At 41.0% G+C, this 21,625-nt stretch overlaps 1 protein-coding gene across 10 annotated transcripts in view; it reads left to right on the forward strand.

The window, feature by feature from the left end:
• Positions 1-21,625, forward strand: part of KALRN (kalirin RhoGEF kinase) — a 780,132-nt gene that overhangs the window by 294,344 nt on the left and 464,163 nt on the right. For all 10 annotated transcript variants that reach the window (XR_012154196.1, XM_073305138.1, XM_073305143.1 and 7 more), the window contains exons 4-5: positions 8,564-8,756; positions 12,584-13,096. Coding sequence is in view for 9 of the 10 variants with exons in the window: in XM_073305138.1 (XP_073161239.1) it covers positions 8,564-8,756; positions 12,584-13,096 (706 nt within the window). In the remaining variant the exon portion in view is untranslated. The remainder of the gene's footprint in view (positions 1-8,563; positions 8,757-12,583; positions 13,097-21,625) is intronic.

Here is a 21,625-nt window from a genome sequence, read left to right on the forward strand (position 1 = left end):
CAGCAGGTCAAGAAAAGCTCCCCCCCTAGTTGGCTCCTCTAGCACTTGCACTAGGAAATTGTCCCCTATGCTTTGCAAAAACTTCCTGGATTGTCTATGCACCGCTGTATTGCTCTCCCAGCAGATAATCAGAAAAATTAAAGTCACCCATGAGAACCAGGGCATGCGATCTAGTAGCTTCCGCAAGCTGCCGGAAGAAAGCCTCATCCACCTCATCCCCATGTTCTAATCAGCCTGTCTTAATTGTCTCCAGAAGGTTCCTGATTGTTATGGAACCTTCCCTGTTACCTTACCCAGGGAAAAGGGACCTACTTAACCTGGGGCTAATATATCTGCCTTCTATTATCCCCTATCTGGCCCGACCCTGTCACAGTACATTTTGCTCAAAAAGACCTTCAGGCAAGTTTAATTCTTGCGTAATGATGCTAGCACAACAACAGTGCTGGACAAAAGTAAATAAGCCACAGATAAAGTGAACAGACGAGTAGATTTTAAAACTTTCTTGTAAAGATATTAGGTGTTATTAGTAACACTGGTATAGAAAACAGATATAATTTTTATACTGACAGTAAAAAGAAAAGGAGTACTTGTGGCACCTTAGAGACTAACCAATTTATTAGAGCATAAGCTTTCGTGAGCTACAGCTCACTTCATCAGATGCATCTGATGAAGTGAGCTGTAGCTCACGAAAGCTTATGCTCTAATAAATTGGTTAGTCTCTAAGGTGCCACAAGTACTCCTTTTCTTTTTGCGAATACAGACTAACACGGCTGTTACTCTGTATACTGACAGTGTCTCCTTAAGATAGGACTAGCTTTAAACATAGCAAATTATTTTTTGAAGATTTGATAAGTATCAGCTTCGTCTTTTACTTTTTGTGCATAAGAAAATATGTCAGACAGAAAGCACGTCAAACAGTGCGTTTTTTCATGAATTCAGGAATGCGAGATGGGAATGGAAACCTTCTGTTATTTCAGCTAATCAGTATTAAAACTTTGAAATGTCAGAAGTTTTGGCCAACCCATAATGGAGAAAAACACATGTAATTATTGACAGGTATCTGAAAAGTTAATCAAAATGCATAGAATGTTGAAACTTGTTTGATACCAAGTAAGCCAGTTCCTGCCAGAGAAAATAGATGTATAATGTGCCCAAATTAAAATGGATATTTGAGAAACAATGCTGTAAAAGTGCCTCAGAAAACAGTATTGTGAGATTTATTTTAACAAATGATCATATTTGCCTCTGGGTTTCAGTTTAACTTTTCCTTGATCAGGCCCAAAACATTATTTTCTTAAAGATGTTTATATTTTTTAAACTAAGACATGGTTGTGACACCTTGATACCCCAATATTCACCACTGTTATGTAATTAGGATATGTCTTATACAAAGTATGCCTTTTGTGAAGTGTCATTCTAAAGGTTTCAGAGTAACAGCCATGTTAGTCTGTATTCGCAAAAAGAAAAGGAGTACTTGTGGCACCTTAGAGACTAACCAATTTATTTGAGCATGAGCTTTCATGAAGTGAGCTGTAGCTCACGAAAGCTCATGCTCAAATAAATTGGTTAGTCTCTAAGGTGCCACAAGTACTCCTTTTCTTTTTGTCATTCTAAAAGTCTTGATCTGCTGGACATGAATATGTCGTTGGAGTGCATGTGTCACTGAAATATGTCGTAAGGTTGAAAACAGCCACAAGCAGCCTTTCAGGTACAGACAGTAAAAAAGGCCAAACAATGTTAATGGCTTATTGAGGAAATGCACACAAGCACAACGATTACCCCAGGAACCGTGTATGATGCAAACCTTTCAGAGATAGCACTACACAATGGGAACTGTTTGATCCAAGTCACAGCAAAAGAGCTTTCCAGCAAATGGGGAGAAGATATGAAAGGGGGAAAATGACATCATGCGCATAGGCGCCGACTCCATGGGTGCTCCAGGGCTGGAGCACCCACAAGAAAAAATGGTGGGTGCTGAGCACCCACTGGCAGCCCCCCTACCAGAACCTCTCCCTCCCCCCAATGCCTCCTGCCTGGGGGCGGGCCCCGCCTCCTGCTCCCTCTCAATGCCTACTGCTTGCCACCGATCAGCTGTTTTGCAGCATCAGGAGGTGCTGGGGGGGAGGAGCAAGGGTGCAGTGCACTCAGGGGAGGGGGTGGAACTGGGTGGGGTTGGAAAGAAGTGGGGAAGAGGCAGGGCAGGGGTGAAGTGGGGTGGGAGGAAGCAGGGTGGGGTCTTGGTGGAAGAGGTGTAATGGAGGCAGGGCCTGGGCAGAGCACCCCCTGTCAGATTAGAAACTTGGTGCCTATGATCATGGGGGGACCTCACTTTCCCTACAACACACCTGGAAACACCTGTGGAATTAAGATTGAACTTTGGGAAGTGATAGTCCCAGGCTAGAAGGATTTTCAGCCTGTGTATGAAAACCTGGGAAAGCCAAGGTAACTTGTGCCTTAAGAATCTGCAAGCCTGTTTATCACTGAGGGTGAGAATTTGCTAATTTATATCCTACCTATCTAGCATGTTAAACTCTGTTTGCGGTTTTCGGTAAGGTAATTGCTTTGATCTGTTTGTTATCACTTAATCTCTCTTTCATAGTTAATAAATTTGTTTTGTTTTCTCTATAAAACAAGTGTGGAACTCATACTTGGGGCAGAAAGCTGTTGCATATCTGTCTCCACGTTAAGGAAGAGGGCTAATTTTTTGAGCTTACGCTGTATAGTTCTCTGTGCAGCGCAAGATGATACAATTTTGGGTTTATACTCCAGAGGGGTTGTGCATCTCGATGCTGGGCAATTCCTTAGTTGAGCACTCCTATGCAGAGCTGATCTCAGCATCTGTGTGACTATAGCTGCAGCTGGGTGTGTCTTTACCTGTGTGTGTGCTAGAAGGGGGCTTGAGAGCCTGTCACAGCAGCACAGAGTAAGGGGAACCCAGGCTGGTGGGACAGGCTGGCTTAGTGATATCCGAGTTCCAAGTGACACCCCAGGGGGGAACCCATCACAATGGTCTCAATATTTGTTTGAAAGAAGTTATAGAGACCAGATGGTTCAAGTGGTTGCTAACACACAGGCTATTGGGTGCTTTCAATTCACTGGTGCAAATCTAGCCCAGGTCAGTAGTGGCTTATCAGTTTGATGGCTGTTTTGTGTCCCATGTGACATAAACCGGTGATTTGAATCTAGTTCCTAGTAGCCAGTTACTCAGGGCGGGGGCAGCATGCAGAGACCCTCCCATGGCTACCCCTGTGCCTAGGAGCCGGACATGCCAGCTGCTTCCAGGAGCTGCGTGGAGCCAGGGCCGGCGGGGAGAACAGAAAAATCATTCCCCACAATTTACATTATTTGCCAGCCTAAAGTGGGCACAAGGACTGAATGGGCATATGGACTAAATGTCCTCCAGGTAGCTGGCCAGATCAGGGATAAGACACGTTGGGACATTGTGAAGGAAACTTTGATTGCTGCTGCCCATGCTTTTCCTGGTCAGTGGATAAATTGAGCACATATGAACAGCCATATTGGGTCAGACCAAAGGTCCATCTAGCTCAGTATCCTGTCTTCTGTCAGTGGCCAATGCCAGGTGCATCAGAGGATGCAATTCTACTCTTTTCATTCTCTCACAGAATGTAATAAGTATGGCTAAATATCCAAACCTTTGTGGCCTAAAGTTAGCATCCTCAATCCACATTTAGGCACCTAAAGAAAAGTGACCTGATTTGTGAGTGAGTACTTACTGTTCCCCTTGTCTTCGGTGGAAGTAGTAGAAGTTGTGGATGTTCAGTGTATCTGAAAATCAGGGCAGGTTTCCTTTGGTGCCTAAATATGGATTTAGTAGCTTACCTTTAGATACCCAAAATTGCATTTTTGACTTATATCTTTAAAATCAAAGTATATGTGAAATCTCCACATGCACAGACTTCACTGAGGTGCTGTCTAAGCCTGTCCTACTTCCTCAAATTTGCTGCCTAATTTTGTTTTTGAGAATGTTTTTAATTCATTTAAAAAAAATTCTTTCGTTGTGCATGTATAGTTGAATGAAGAGTCATTTTCAGTATTAACTTACAGGCAGCTGTGTAGCAATGTTATTAGTGGGGCTGGGAGGCAGCAGCTGAGGTCAGGGCCCCGTGATGCTAGGCACTGTAAAAACACAGAGGAAGATACAGTCCTTCCTGTGAACCATTTATAATCAAAATACCTAATTCTCTCCTTTCCTCCTCCCTGTCCAGAGGCATCATCCCTCTGATTAGTACCTGTATGTCTGCTCATGCTATGAGTGTATGTGCCACTCTTAACAACACACTCTGTCACCTAAAAGTAGAAGTAATTAACAGAAGACTGTTTGTTTGGCTGGAGGCAGCTTAAATACTGTTAACTAATAGCTTCTGACAACTAGGTTTAGAAATCTGGTATTAAATTTGTCCATAAAGTCACAGAAGGGTGGTGTGGAATTATCACTGTGGGAGAAAGTTCAAACTCAGTGATAAGACACAGGGGCAGAAGCATTATTAGGTGAATGCTATTAATCTAATTAAAGTAATAATTGTAAGGATAGCCAACTCTCAGAAACTGCGAGCAAGATTCTTGAAACTATGTTTTCCTTTGTTCAAAATGAGAAACGCCATCCTTCAGTACATCAGCCTATAAATGCAAAGGACTAGTTTGTCTTCTCAATGTTATTGCCTTGAGTCAAGACATGTCTCTCTCAGGCGCTGTCAATCCACTTCTTTGTAACTGGGAAACTCCAATTTAACACTCATATGGAGATGCTGCTACTTGTTAAGATGAAATATTCTGGCCCAAAAATGTCTCTCTCAAAAAACAACCCCCAGGTTTCCCACTTGAACACTTAAGCAGTCTTTTTGTTGGAGTTTTGGACTAATTCAGTCATGACATGGCAGAAATCAAAAAGGCCTCTTGTCCAGAAAATGGGGACAGAGAGACTGATACCCCATAAAGTCAGGTTTCAGAGTAGCAGCCGTGTTAGTCTGTATCCGCAAAAAGAAAAGGAGTACTTGTGGCACCTTAGAGACTCACAAATTTATTTGAGCATAAGCTTTCATGAGCTACAGCTTTTGTTAGTCTCTAAGGTGCCACAAGTACTCCTTTTCTTTTTAGCCCATAAAGTGCATTTCTTCTCTTACCAACATGCCTACTGTTCTATCTATCGATCTATCTGTTGTCGTGGGAGATTTTCAAATGCACAAATGGCAGTGAGGTACCTATGTATTAATGAGAATTGGATGTATAACTGCCCTTGTACCTTTGAAAACTCCCCTTCTGTCTATCTGTGTTTTCTTTGGGTCTGACCCCAAAAGCCGCTGAAGTCAGTGAAGAGACTCTAATTGGCTTAGGATGCAGCCCATAGTTATCTATCTTTTTTCTCTGTCTTATCGCTAAACGTCCTATTATGGTATCTAAGTGTATCTATCACTGAGATATCTAACAGCCTGAGCTTCAAAGTTTGGATCAAGGTCTGAACTTCTCCAAAGTCCATGGGAGTTTACATTTAAGGTTTTAGTCCAGGCTCATAAACACAAAATGACAGTCCCTCGGGGCATTACTATTTTGCTTAGGTAGGCAGTTCTTTTGTTGTTCATCAGTTGGTATTACATTAATTTGTTATATCTTCACTAGTTATAGGTCAGTTTTGTAAGCTGGCAGGTCAGCAGGACGTATAGAGGTTTGTCATGTGATAGAGATTGGCTGTTTGCCTCAATGTTATTATACTAGTTAGTTTTTCAAGAAAAGACATGTTAAATCTAGTTGTTACTACATCTGTTCTAGGGGCACTCAGTGTACCAGTACAGACAAGCTATTTCCTGAACCTCTTTGTCAATTGCTTGAAGGAAAAGCTGCTCCTGGAAAGTCAGCGATGGGAAAGTGGCCTGGCAGAAGCTGTTGAAAACCCCACAAAGCTTTTTTCTTGTTTGTTGCGGGGGGGTGGGGGGCGGGGAAGACGGACTCCACCACATCCTACTTCAGTTCAGATCCAGTTTAATTCAGCTCTGTTTCTCAGCTCTGGTACCAAAGGATAAGAGGCAGTAGTACCAATGACAGCCATTTTGGCATAAGTTATGGAAGAATTCAAACTTTTGATCTCCCAGCAATAGATAAAAGAAGAATAGAAAGTTCTGTACTCCTGGAGATATTTGGAGGTACCTGCTCCCTTTGGTTTTTCTTTTGAACTGACTGTTTTATGCAGAGTGTACTGCATGCATCAGAAGTGTTCAGGCATTTGATGTGCTGCTTGGCTTTGAATACACTAAACCCTTGCTGGCATAAGATTGTGTCTCTGTTCATCTTTGGGAACTGTGTATTGTGGACTCAGTTATTTCTCTTTCTCTTCCCTATTTCCCATGCTAACTGTAGGTTTAATATCCGTTTAACAAGTATTGTGGTGAACTGTATTAATACATCTCTCTTGTGGACAGATCCTTTTAGACCTGGTTGAGGTCACCAACAACTTTTATTCTTCCTACTATATGGCTGGCTTAAAGTAACCGAAGTACTTTATCTTCTCAATACTTCTCATTTCTCGCATTTTATCCTGAATAGCATCCTAATGCCTGTATAAACCATAACTGGAACAACAACAACAAAAACAAGAAAAGCTAGGAACTTAATTACATGGGTTTTATTTGTCTTAGTTAATGAACACATTTTAGTTCAAATTCAGTGTCAGTTCTATAAAGGATGCTCCTGTTTCTGTTCCAGCACAAAATCTGAACATGATCTTTGTATCAGCATTTCACTGCGATACATAGGTCCTCATTCTCATTCACGCTAAGATCCCTATGAACTGCTCTTTAAGGCCCCTTTACACTGTCAGAGTGGTGAGAAGGGCCCTAGTATAAATGAGAATCAGGCCTTTAGTGTTCATTGGGAGCGTTTGTGGGGGGTCTGAGCATTAGATGACACTGAGATCCTTTCCAATTCTACATTGTAACAAGACATGCACAAATGCTAAATAAAATGATGAAGTGAGCTGTAGCTCATGAAAGCTCATGCTCAAATAAATTGGTTAGTCTCTAAGGTGCCACAAGTACTCCTTTTCTTTTTGCGAATACAGACTAACACGGCTGTTACTCTGAAATAAAACAGCTGTTCTCTACCTAATCTGGAGTGTCAAACTCATTATCTGGATAGGGCTAAATTCCATTTTAATGTATGGTCTGTGGGTTGGAGTATGTATTTAGGACTTCTATACTCCACTGAGTCTTCAGCATTTTTCCTGCTTATGTCAGTAGGTTCACACAAAGATCAAAGGTGGAATATGGCCTTTATGTAGTAACTGAGCTTTTTGTTACAGTTATTTATTACTTGTTCAGTACCTCTTTGTGGCATTCATCATCATTCAGTGGTAGAAATATATTCAACTTTAAGACCACCAAAATTTCTGCCCTTTATTTCTCTTCCATCCCCATCTCCTTTCTGTTTCTTTTCCACTTCCCTGTTTATCTCTGTCCTTCTTTCTTCTTTCTGCATTCCTTCACTGTAGCAACTCCCATCGTCTCATGAGCTTTACTCCCATCCTGTCCCCCATTCCATAAACAAAAATGAGCAGCAAGGGAAAATGTCAATTTTACATATTCAATTGTCATAAATTAGCTTTTCGAAGTTAACATGCCAGTGAGATTGCTGAGAGGTGGGAGAGTTCACATTTCGGAAGTTTTGTTTAGGCTCTCTGCAGACTCAGAAAGACAATGCTTCACGAGTTTAAATAAGATTCACATCTGGACTGTTATACTCACAGCCAGGAGAAACAGAAACTTCCTTTTTTAAAACACAGAATGCCACATGTGGGCCACAAATACTTTGTGTTTCTCTCCCTAAGTAGCTACACAAGGTGGAGGGAACAGCAGAGCTGAGGTGTCCCTGCACTCTTTCTCATCTATCCTCCTGAATAACAAGGAAAAGAAAATTTGCAAGCTAACGTCATGCTGCTTTTGAACTCTGTATATCTCTCATCATCAGTTCACATTGTCTGCTCTAGTTTTACAGCTCTTCCAAAATGACTAGGGAGGCACAAGGACCAGAAGTTGTGTGAACATTGTCTGAACAGGACCAAGAGACATTTGGAATGTGAATTTCAGTAGTGACTATAAATTGTGGGGGCTTCCATTTTGGGTGCCCAAACTGAGAAACCATACAGGAGACTGATTTTCTGAGGGCAGTTGCTCAGCACCATCTGAAAGTCAGGACCCTTTAAGGGCTCTCAAGTTGGGACTCCATAAATGGAGGCATGCAAAATCACTCATCACTTCTGAAAACTTTGGCCTCGCTTTATAGAATCCAATAAAGATGCTGAAGACAAAATCAATACTATATATTCTATTTATGTGTACATTAACTACTGATATAAATTAGAATTAGATCATAATAAAACTGTTAATATAGTATAATGGCTATATGGTATCTTATCCTCTGCTTTGTATTTCCAAGTATATTATTCCGTGCTTTGCATTAAAATGTTGAATGATAATAAAAGAAGCTGAGGCTTAATGAGTCATATCTCGTGTCTGTAGACAATATTAATAATCCTGCCATGCTTTTATCGCTACAGCGAAGATGTCTGTAAACGAGGATTCACTGTTATTATCGATATGCGGGGATCGAAGTGGGACTTGATCAAGCCTCTTCTGAAGACCCTTCAGGAAGCATTCCCTGCTGAGATCCACGTTGCCTTGATTATCAAACCTGACAACTTCTGGCAGAAGCAGAAAACTAATTTTGGCAGTTCCAAATTCATCTTTGAGGTGAGAGCCCAACTCAGAAGTTTTCTGGGTTGCATTTTGCCCCTCAAGGAATTTTCTTAGGGTAAAGATCAACTCTGTGCAGAGGGCCAACACAAGGACCATATGCCACTGAAGTTCCACTTTAGCCCCATTTTCAGAATTTAGGTTGTGCTTTGGCCCTGTGTTGGCCCTTTCCACAGGACTGAATTTCACTAGTATGTTTATGTTGATTTTTTTTGTGTGGTAGTTTTGCTTTCATTCTTTCCTTTTAACTAATGGATGGTTGGTTAGTGGATTTTTGTTTGCATGTTTTTGAGGTTTTTGTGGTTATGGTATGTTCTAAAATACAAAGAAACCTAAAGACACAAAATGCTGTAGACACTTCTTTTAGCTAGTCCTCTTCTAGAGAATTTCGCTAATGGTCCTGTTAAAAGGCATTTAGGTCCAGATTGTTAAAGGTAGTTAGGCATTGCTGTGCTCAATTCTGCAATGCCTAACTGATTTAAGAAATAAAATATTTTGACAAGGGATTTAGGCTCCTAAGTGCCTAAATCACAAATCATTTCATATTTGGAAATGAGAATTTTGTCTCCTAAATCAGTTAGGCATCGCAGTGCTGAGCTTAGCAATGCCTAAATACTTTTAACAATCTGGGCCTTAGACTTGAGGTTTATCTATATATTTTCATTATGTTAGGTTAATTGAAATTTACAACTGAATCTTTTGCATGTTGTGCTGACTATAACAGGTTCTTACTTGATTTTCTGAGTGTAAAACAATAAAAGGTATGCTACATAATTAAAGAGCATTTTACTAACTTTCCTCTTGGTGAAGGTAAAGCAGCTACATTCAGTTCAGGCTTTTTGGTCTTTCTAGAAACTTGAGCTTCTTACTCAAATTGAAGCAAAATTCTGGTATGCAAAAGATTCATATATCAATTGGCATACACTATTAGCTTTTCTTTTCTGCCCCATTTCTAAGATAAGGGTCCATACTTGGTTAATTTACTCCAATGTAAATCCACTGATTTCAGTGAGATTCTGTGAATTTACAGAAGTGTAACTCAGAGCAGAATTTGGCCCATAGTCTATAACACTGAATGTTGAATTGCCTTTTCAGCTAACTATTGCTCCCGTTTAATGACGTTTTTAAGATCTGTTGATGTTAGTGGGACTCGAGCATGTGCTTAAAATTCAGACTATGCTTAAGCTGAATACAAACAGACTGCTGAGCTATTCTAATAGTCAGTCCTGGCTCCAGATAGTAGGGGCACTCCTGTGTGTTCTCTTACGGCATCTGCTGTCTGTCTTAAATTAAGGGCACTTTTGTTTTGAAAGTGCCCCTCAGGCCTTTACTCTGACTGCCATGCTGTTCACTGATATGTGGATGCCCTGACTGAATTCCTGCTGCTACTTTGGAACCCGCTACTGGAAAATGTTACGTAGTCTTGGGCACTGGAGCAGCTACCTCTTCACATAGATCCCTCATTCAGAAGAGTTGCGCTATTAAAGCTCTATAATGTTGTATAGAGCAGGTGTGAAGATACATTTATTCTACTTTGATTTTATTTCTTTTTCCCCCCACTTTTGTTTTTGGTGTGGGTGTGGGGTGGTGCCTGTGTGCCCTGAGGACAGAACTGCCACTGCTGATTTTACACAGCCAAGGTAAATCACAATGGGGTAGATCTCAGCTGAGGTAAATTGGCATAGCTCACCAAAAATCAGTGGAGGTAAATGGTTGATCTGAGCAGAGGATCTGATAACTACTACTATCAATTTTGAGGCCAAATTCTGCCTTTGAGGTTTATGAAAGTAATGCATTCATCGCAAGGCAGAATGTGTCCCTTTGTGAGGGTTGATTACTTGGATTTGGAGTCATAGGAAACTCTGCTGGAGCCAGTTCTGCTTTACAGACTTCATTTTCCCTTAAAGGTAAAATAAGCCATAAGCTGTTGCGAAGCAAAAAAGAGCAAGACAGACACTTGATTGATTAATTCAGACTCCAGGAACTTCCTGTCACTGTGAGGGATGGCCTCAGAAGCCTCATTACCATTAATTCAGAGGTGTTTTTGAAGATTATTTTCTTTTCCTCCTGAAAAGGTTGAATAAGTGGGCAATGATTTTTATTGGTTGCATTTTAAAAGAAAGAGAAATGAGAGCAGATAGACTGTTACCTTGTCTTAGCCCATCCATACCTGCTGAAGTTAAATGTATTCCTCTCAAACAGTTCTCAAGGGGAACAAATCTGAATAACAAATTTGCCTGCAGAACTCTTTAAATAAAAAGTCCTCCTGCCATATCATCATGTCAAAATGCTGATAAGGGAGAGAATGTACTGCAGTGACTTGACAAACGGTGTATTAGCAGTAAGGAGAGAGCTTTTTTTTGACAAGTAATCATACTCTAAATTGAATTATCATATTGCTTCTTTAAAGGGTCAGTGTACAGGTTGACAGGTTATATAATTTTAAATGCCTTTTAAAAATTGCATATTTACCTTCACATTGTTGTTCTGATCTCCCTTAAATGATCCTGTTTGTGAAAGAACATTACAACAGAATTTCAAAATAGCCCTTTTAGTGACCAATTTGATTATATAATTATCTGAGCATATCTTCAGTAAAAAAATCATTTTAATATGTAGCAGAGTTGTCTGAAATCATTTTTAGATGCACAGGAAACTAGAATAACAGATTGTTACCAGTTTACAATCTAGATGTACCAGTGAGCAACCTGTATTGTTGGGCCAAATTCAGACCAATAGCCTTCAATGGGAGTTTTTCCACTGACTTCAATAGGAGTTGGACTGGGCCAGAGATTTAAACAAGTGGCCTATATTTTCCATATTGATGTGATTTTGGGTGCCTCAGTTTTTTTGGGTGTACAAATGGAAACACCACCCAGGGCCTGATTTTGAGGGGTCAGATGTCCGGCACTTTCTGAAAACCAGTTCTCTTTCAGGGCTCTCAAGTTGAGCACACAAAAATGGAGGATCCCCCCCAAATCACTAGTCAGTTTTGAAAATGTAGGCCTATATTTCAATAAAAAAAATGTATAAAAAGGATGTGAACAGCTATCCATCATTAGGCCATTCATCTTACTAAATCCAAATTCTGAGTTGCTTTCCACACATCAAATCCCTTTATTTGGCATTGATTTTGTTAACATCTAAATAAATTAGAACAGTGTCTCTTATTGATTTTGCATGATTCATGGGTGGATCCTTTTATTCTTTTTGTTAATAATCCAATTACATTTTGTTTTTACATTGATTTTGGCTTAATCACAGTAGAAAGTAGTAGTGTGAAAGAGTTCTGACTGTGGCATAAAACAACTGGAATAATCTGAAAGAAAATAAGAAGCAGTATGCAGTGTATTTTGGTAAGACAGACTACATGCCTTCCTTCACATGCCCAAAACTTGTTTTACTGTACAGTCACTGACCTGCATATAATGCAGATAAGACAAGTAAGTGTAATATCATGTAGCCACTTAGTAAGTCAGCATAGCCAGTCTTCAGTAAGCATACTTTGATATTCAGTTAGAGCATGCACTTTGGGTTAAAGTACGGTAATCTCTGCAGAAGCATTCTCAGATGGTCATTTTTAAAAAAGCATTTTATTCCAGTAAAGTTCTCCACTAAAAGAATAAGTACACTTAAATAAAAATAAGGGGTTTAAACCTAGCTGAATTAATTGGAATTAGATATAGTCTCTAGTCTTCTCTGAAATGTTTTTTCAGTGACATATTTATGAGGAAAATAATCCATTCATGCCATTTACAGATTCCAGGATTATTTCTGGTTGGTTAATGAAAACTAATTCAGATTGTGTCATTTTCCTCCATTAGACAAGTATGGTCTCTGTTGAAGGCCTAGCGAAACTTGTGGATCCTTCCCAGCTGACTGATGAGTTTGAAGGATCCTTGGATTACAACCACGATGAATGGATAGAGCTGCGGGTCTCCTTGGAAGAGTTTTTCAACAGTGCCATCCATTTATTATCAAGGCTAGAGGATCTCCAGGAAATGTTGGCTAGGAAAGAATTTCCAGTTGATGTAGAAGGGTCAAGAAGGCTGATTGATGAGCACACACAGCTTAAAAAGAAAGTGATCAAAGCTCCTGTGGAGGAGCTGGACCGTGAGGGCCAAAGGTTATTACAATGCATACGATGCAGCGATGGTTTTTCTGGTAGGAACTGCATTCCTGGGAGTGCAGACTTCCAAAGTCTTGTGCCAAAGATCACCAGTCTGTTGGACAAGCTGCATTCAACCCGGCAACACTTACATCAGATGTGGCATGTTCGCAAACTGAAACTAGACCAGTGTTTTCAACTCCGACTCTTTGAGCAAGATGCTGAGAAGGTAAGGAATAACCTGCCCCTTCAACACTTTTACTGAGCTATTAACACACAGGTACTATGACCTTTATTATTTTTTCTACAATTAGCAACATGAGGAATTATTGAGAGATATGAATCTCAAGTTACCAGCAGATGTTCTTTATGTGACTCGTAAAACAAAACCACTGAATTAATTGTTGGAAGTAGCAGAGATCCAAGAATAACCTGCCTGTGTCAATTCTGACGAAAGCTAATCTGCTTTTTCTACTCACTGTGGGTACAGTTGGTAGACATTAGCATTTAAAATTGGGCTTTATTCAAGTTACTTTTGATATTTATGAATATATCCATATAGTCCTATGCCAAAAGGAAAATGACAGAGTTTGAGTCACTCTGATTATTGTTTATATTTCTAGTCTAACCATGGAAAAATGTGTAACTAGAGATGAGTTTTCCTTGATTGTTATTCCGATCCATGTTTTCAGTCTCCCTGTCCTAGAGAAGAGTGGCAGGATTTACAGCGGGTAGGCTTTTAATTAATGGAATTCAGTACCAAGAAAATGGACATTTAGGTTCACTAGCACAAGATCGGGGATTGTATTTGGGATAGACTTAACTAACCACATGATTAGACAAAAAAAGTGTTCTGAAATGACCACACTATGTAAACTCAATGTATTTGGTTTGCATTAAACAGCACATAAGGATGACATTTGAATTGATACCTAACTGATGAGTCAGTGTCCAAGACTCATCCTGTTCTCCAGCATGGGATCATGTTTGAAGATTTATGTAAACGTTAAGTTGTACAATGCAATCGTTTTGGCAACTTAAAATTTCATTTGACATTTTTAATACTTCACAACGTCCAAAGAACACACAGTGGTCTTACACAGTATATAAAGAAATCTACATAGGTAAGTAATATGGCTATACCAAGAGTTAGTCGCATAATATGTCAGAAATGATACAATTCAAGTAGAGTTACGTTCCCATTTCCTCCTGTGACTAGAGCTGCTCCTTAACCCACTGTTCCCCAGAGTGTGGTTTGTACTCCCCATCACATATTCATGTCAAATTACAGTATCATCTGCTTTAACTGGCTTCTTATTACACATAATACTGACTTCAGTCTGTGTCTGCGTGCAGTGCAAGGTGCTGATTCTGACCTATAAAACCCATCAGTTTTTGGCTCTTGGCAGATGAAGAGGCTGTCTCTGTCTTCATGAAACAGGGAAGCAGTTGAGACCAACTTTGCCCTTTCATGAATAGTCATTACTGTAGGTTTAAAAATCTGTGCAACAGAGGCAGGGTATTCTCAATGGAGAACCCTTAACTTTGTAAATCAGTCACTCTGTGTTTGTCTACCAGAGGCCAAATCTGTGGATGTTTGTGCTCAGTGTGTGATTCATGTGTCACTTAAGCATTTGCTAGGAGGTGAGGGTGATAGTGGAGACGCTATGGAGCTACTCTGGAGAGAGAGTCCATCCACTATGATATTCTTTAAAAAACTGCAAATTAATTCTTGCACTTAAGAGCTTTTTGGAGAAACATTGTAAAAACTAATTTAATAAAATCTCAAGTCATGCAAAGCCAGATATAGGACAAACACATGTTTTCATCCCACATAAAAAATATATCTGAGAAGGGCAGCTACAAAAGAGGAGGGCCTTTCTGGTCTAAGTATCAGATTGGGAAGACTTTGACTTATTGAGTTACGGGTTCAACTTCTGACAGATTGTGTACCATGCAGTTTACTGCACATGTAATCTTTGACATGAGGCCCGACAAAAGTGAGATCCTGTCTGCTCTGCATGGCCATTTAAGAGCCCATGGCTTTGCTTCAGTGTCGTTAGCCAAAATTGTCCCTTCTACCCCTCCACTTTTGGGTGGCAAGCTGCATGCTGGTTGATTGCTGCTGTCCACTGCAGAGGTGGCTGCATTTCAATTGTGCTGTATGGATATGGATTTTGAAGCACTTGTAGATCATTCAGATGGAAGGTGCTTTATAATGTAAATGATTATTTTCATCAATTATTATTATTAATATCTGTAACCCCCCTTTCCTCCCTGGGTTACTCAAAAGAGGCAACAGTCACCTATGTGCCTGGGCACCTGATGTTGTTGACATTAAAGGATATTCTGAGTATCCTAGTGGTGATGCTGGATAGGTGGGAATCATAGAATATCAGGGTTGGAATGTACCTCAGGAGGTCATCTAGTCCAATCCCCATCCTTTATCCCCACACTCTACAGCAGTCCCTTTACTCCTAAAGGAATTTAAATTGGAGGTGCCTTCACCTGGCTGGCCCCTGTAGACACTTAATGGTGTGCCTTGGGAACCTCTAGGATTAAACCTATTCTAATAATAATAATAAATAATAATTAATAATATGTGACATGGGTCTAACTCAGAAATACCAATTATAAATAATATACATCCAATGTACTTAAATTAGAGTTAACACACCTTTACTTAACAACTTAAAGAAATAGGGTATAACAGACTAAGATTAAATGTCACTACTAATTTAAATCCACTGGGGGCAGTTGAATAAAATCAGTTAATCAATAGTATACAGTAATAAATTAAGCTTATCTACCTGGCATTTACACTGCAACCATTTACACCACCCTAGAGTGTACACTCCTCTGGATTTCAGAGTCCTAGATGCTTGCATGGGTGCACTTGAAGATCTGACGCTGGAGACAGCACTCTCTTGGTTCTGTGTATCAGTCCAGCCAAGGAAACAAGTCACACAACCCCTCTGACGATTGGAGTTGGCCCCACCAAATGTCAGCAGCTCTGGGTCATGGTTCAATGGGAAGATCATGCTGCCTCTCCTCAGACTCAGTCTCTCTGCTGTGCCCTTTCCCTTACAAGTACTTTCCCAAACAAGAGTGGGGGTTACTTAGAGTTCCTTCACTGCAGGCTCACCTCTGTTGGCTTAAGGCACAACAATAGTCTCTCCCCTGGCTCCAGAAAAGCCACAAACCACCTCGGAAGTTCCCTCCTCAATCAAAGCCCCAGGAGGCTCTCAGCAGCAGTTAGTATCTGCTCCTGATATGGACAGAGCTCCACACCAGAAATCTTGCTCCTCTCCCAAAATGGAGCCTACCACCTGTTCTCCCTGCACTCCCTGGAAGAGGAAGTCTCTCACTCTTTCCCCAAGGTGTCATGGGAGTTGTGGTGCCTAAGTCTGGATTGCAGCACACAGCATCTTCCCAACTGGAACACTTTCAATTAAGTTCAGAGGCCACACTAGTAAAGGGTGCCTACATATCAATAATATAATAATAGTGGTTACAGCTAAAAGACTATCTAACTTCATGAATGCCAGTGAAAATCAGGTAGGATCAAAGGCTAAAATAGGGAAAGAACAAGTTAAAAATTACTTAGACAAGTTAGATATCTTCAAGTCACCAGAGCCTGATGAAATACATCCTAGAATACTCAAGAAGCTGCCCAAGGATTATCTGAGCCATTAGCAATTATCTTTAAAAAGTCATGGAAGGTGGAAGAGATTCCAGAGGACTGGAAAAGAGCAAATATAGTGCCTATCTATAAAAAGGGAATAAGGGCAAATGGGGAATTACAGACCAGTCAGCGTAACTTCAGTACCGGGAAAGATAATGGAGCAAATAATTGAGCAATCAATTTGCAGACACCTAGAAGATAATAAGGTGATAAATAATAGCATGGATTTTTGAAGAACAAATTGTGTCAAACCAACCTAATAGCTTTCTTTCACAGGGTAACAAGCCTTGTGGATAGTGGGGAAGCGGTAGATGTGGTATATCTTGACTTTAGCATGGCTTTTGATACTGTCTCACATGACCTTCTGATAAACAAACTGGGGAAATACAACTTAGATGAAGCTACTATAAGGTGGGTGCATAACTGGTTGGAAAAACATTTCCAATGAGTAGTTATCAGTGGTTCACAGTCAAGTTGGAAGGACGTATCGAGTGAGGTCCCGCTGCGATCAGTTCTGGGTCTGGTTCTGTTCAATATCTTTATCAATGATTTAGATAATGGCATGGAGAGTATACCTGTGTAGTTTGTGGACGATACGAAGCTGGGAGGGGTTACATGGAAAATTGAAAGGTGGATAAGGAATTGGTTAAAGGGGAGCCTACAACGGGTCCTACTGAAAGGTGAACTGTCAGGCTGGAGGGAGGTTACCAGTGGAGTTCCTCAAGGATCGGTTTTGGGACCAATCTTATTTAATCTTGCGGATTGATACTAAACTGGGAGGAGTGGTAGATACGCTGGAGGGGAGGGATAGGATACAGAAGGACCTAGACAAATTGGAGGATTGGGCCAAAAGAAATCTGATGAGGTTCAATAAGGATAAGTGCAGGGTCCTGCACTTAGGATGGAAGAATCCAATGCACCGCTACAGACTAGGGACCGAATGGCTAGGCAGCAGTTCTGCGGAAAAGGACCTAGGGGTGACAGTGGACGAGAAGCTGGATATGAGTCAGCAGTGTGCCCTTGTTGCCAAGAAGGCCAATGGCATTTTGGGATGTATAAGTAGGGGCATAGCCAGCAGATCGAGGGACGTGATCGTTCCCCTCTATTCGACATTGGTGAGGCCTCATCTGGAGTACTGTGTCCAGTTTTGGGCCCCACACTACAAGAAGGATGTGGATAAATTGGAGAGAGTCCAGCGAAGGGCAACAAAAATGATTAGGGGTCTAGAACACATGACTTATGAGGAGAGGCTGAGGGAGCTGGGATTGTTTAGCCTGCAGAAGAGAAGAATGAGGGGGGATTTGATAGCTGCTTTCAACTACCTGAAAGGGGGTTCCAAAGAGGATGGCTCTAGACTGTTCTCAATGGTAGCAGATGACAGAACGAGGAGTAATGGTCTCAGGTTGCAGTGGGGGAGGTTTAGATTGGATATTAGGAAAAACTTTTTCACTAAGAGGGTGGTGAAACACTGGAATGCGTTACCTAGGGAGGTGGTAGAATCTCCTTCCTTAGAGGTTTTTAAGGTCAGGCTTGACAAAGCCCTGGCTGGGATGATTTAACTGGGAATTGGTCCTGCTTCGAGCAGGGGGTTGGACTAGATGACCTTCAGGGGTCCCTTCCAACCCTGATATTCTATGATTCTATGATTCTATGAATTTTTTTATTACTGACCTTGGCACAAAAAGTGGGAGTGTGCTAATAAAGTTTGCAGATGATACAAAGCTGGGAGGTATTGCCAATTTAGAGAAGGACGAAGATATCCTACAGGAGGATCTGGATGGCCTTGTAAACTGGAGTAATAGTAATAGGATGAAAATTAATAGTGAGACATGTAATGTCATGCATTTAGGGATTAATAACAAGAATTTTAGTTATAAGCTAGGGACGCATCAATTAGAAGTAATGGAGGAGGAAAAGGACCTTGGGGTATTGGTTGATCATAGGATGACTATGAGTTGCCAATGTGATATGGCCGTGAAAAAAGCTAATGCGGTCTTGCGATGCATTAGGAGAGGTATTTCCAGTAGGGATAAGGAGGTTTTAGTACTGGTGGCACTGGTGAGACCTCACCTGGAACACTGTGTGCACTTCCGGTCTCCCATGTTTAAGAAGGATGAATTCAAACTGGAACAGGTACAGAGAAGGACTACTAGGATGATCCGAGGAATGGAAAACTTGTCTTATGAAAGGAGACTCAAGGAGCTTGGCTTGTTTAGCCTAACTAAAAGAAGGTTGAGGGGAGATATGATTGCTTTCTATAAATATATCAGAGGGATAAATACCGGAGAGGGAGAGGAATTATTTAAGCTCAGTACCAATGTGGACACAAGAACAAATGGATATAAACTGCCCACCAGGAAATTTAGACTAGAAATTAGACGAAGGTTTCTAACCATCAGAGGAGTGAAGTTTTGGAACAGCCTTCCAAGGGAAGCAGTGGGGGCAAAAGATCTATCTGGCTTTAAGATTAAACTCGATAAGTTTATGGAGGAGATGGTATGATGGGATAACATGGTTTTGGTAATTAAATATTCATGGTAAATAGGCCCAATGGCCTGTGATAGGATATTAGATGGGTGGGATCTGAGTTACCCAGGAAAGAATTTTCTGTAGTATCTGGCTGATGAATCTTGCCCATATGCTCAGGGTTTAGCTGATGGCCAGATTTGGGGTCGGGAAGGAATTTTCCTCCAGGGCAGATTGGAAGAGGCCTGGAGGTTTTTTGCCTTCCTCTGTAGCATGGGGCACGGGTCACTTGCTGGAGGATTCTCTGCTCCTTGAAGTCTTTAAACTACGATTTGAGGACTTCAATAGCACAGATATAGGTGTGAGGTATTTTGCAGGAGTGGTGGGTGAAATTCTGTGGCCTGCGTTGTGCAGGAGGTCAGACTAGATGATCATAATGGTCCCTTCTGACCTAAATATCTATGAATCTATGAATCTAAGTGCTTTGGAGGATAGGATTAAAATATAAAGTGATCTGGACAAACTGGAGAAATGGTCTGAAGTAAATAGGATGAAATTCAATAAGGACAAATACAAAGTACTCCACTTAGGAAGGAACAATCACATACAGTTGCTCACATACAAAATGGAAAACGAGTACTGCTGAAAGGGATCTGGGGGTCATAGTGGATCACAATCTAAATGTGTGTCAACAGTGTAACACTGTTGCAAAAAAAGAAAACATCATTCTGGGATGTATTAGCAGGAGTGTTGTAAGCAAGACCCTAGAAGTAATTCTTCCGCTCTACTCCCCACTGATTAGGCCTCAGACACATTTCAGGAAAGATGTGGACAAATTGGAGAAAGTCCAGAGAAGAAGCAAGAAACATGATTAAAGATCTAGAAAACATGACCTCTGAGGGAAGTTTGAAAAAACTGGGTTTGTTTAATCTGGAGAAGAAAAGACTGAGGGGGGGGGGGGGCATAACACTTTTCAAGTACATAAAAGGTTGTTGCAAGGAGAAGGAAGAAAAATTGTTCTCCTTAACCTGTGAGAATAGGACAAGAGGCAATAGGCTTAAATTGCAGTGAGGGCGGTTTAGGTTAGCCATTAGAAAAAACTTCCTAACTGTCAGGGTGGTTAAACACTGGAATAAATTGCCTAGGGAGGTTGTGGAATCCTCATCTTTGGAGATTTTTAGGAGCAGGTTAGATAAACACCTGTTAGGGATGGTCTAGATAGTACTTAGTCCTGTCATGAGGCAGGGGACTGGACTAGATGACCTCTCGAGGTCCCTGCCAGTCCTATGATTCTATGACTTTCAAATAGAGCTTCCTGTAATACTTATTGCCCAGTGCCATTTTTAAGCATTAAAGGAAAATTTGCAAGCATACAAAATTTCAGTCCCTTGCCAGCTCATGAAGAAGGAACTGTCAGGAAGAGTGGAGAAAAAGGACAATACAAATCTATTTGTCCGTGACAAATTAGGTTCTTTGCATATATTACTGGCAGGTGCCCAGCTGAGAGCCTGCATTTGGCAAGCCAGCAGATATCTGGGGCCCTCTCAACTAGTCATGACCAAGTCAGCTCTACCCCTCCTGAATATGCACATCATGGTTACTGTCTTTTGAATATTGGCATTATGACATTGCCTTACCATTCACAAACATCCTCATGTCAAAATACTGACCTAGAAGAGCCTGTATACCTCCAGTTCCTGTGGGCAGCTGCTAGAGTGCGTTTCAGGTTTGGGTTTCTCAGACTTTCTATGAGCTCACCAGTAATGATGTGCTCTTTGGGTGTGATGGAAGAAGGGACCCACAGAGATTCTGACGGAGCAGGCTGGAACCCCTCCCTAAATAGCCATTGGTGTCAGTCTTTTAACTTGGGTGGGGATCTGCAGATGTTTATACTGATGGTAAGTCTTGCTGGCAGCTGATTCCTTTAGGGGTCTCTATTAGTGTACATTAAACAGGGACTCAGAGACTTACTCAGCTTTTCTAGGCCTGTAGTATGCTGTGCCTCTCTAGCACCCTCTTGGGGAGAGGGTGGGCGCTGCTCCTCTCTGAGTTCAGGGCACAGTCCTCTGACTATGCTGTTCCGGGCATCTGCTCCCTTGCAGGGGGCTTTAAAATAGTCCAAACAAAAGGACAGGTTTCAGAGTAACAGCCGTGTTAGTCTGTATTCGCAAAAAGAAAAGGAGTACTTGTGGCACCTTAGAGACTAACCAATTTATTTGAGCATAAGCTTTTGTGAGCTACAGCTCACTTCATTGGATGCATACTGTTGAAAATACAGAAGATGTTTGTTTTTATACACACAAATCATAAAAAAATGGGTGTTTATCACTACACAAGGTTTTCTCTCCCCCCACCCCACTCTCCTGCTGGTAATAGCTTATGTAAAGTGATCACTCTCCTTACAATGTGTATGGTAATCAATCAAGGTGGGATAATCAAAGTGCTGGAAATGGCCCACCTTGATTATCATACACATTGTAAGGAGAGTGATCACTTTACATAAGCTATTACCAGCAGGAGAGTGGGGTGGGGGAAGAGAAAACCTTTTGTAGTGATAAACACCCATTTTTTCATGATTTGTGTGTATAAAAACAAACATCTTCTGTA

Source organism: Lepidochelys kempii, chromosome 11 (genome assembly GCF_965140265.1).
Source record: "Lepidochelys kempii isolate rLepKem1 chromosome 11, rLepKem1.hap2, whole genome shotgun sequence".
In the NCBI taxonomy this organism is placed as follows: Eukaryota; Metazoa; Chordata; order Testudines; family Cheloniidae; genus Lepidochelys; species Lepidochelys kempii.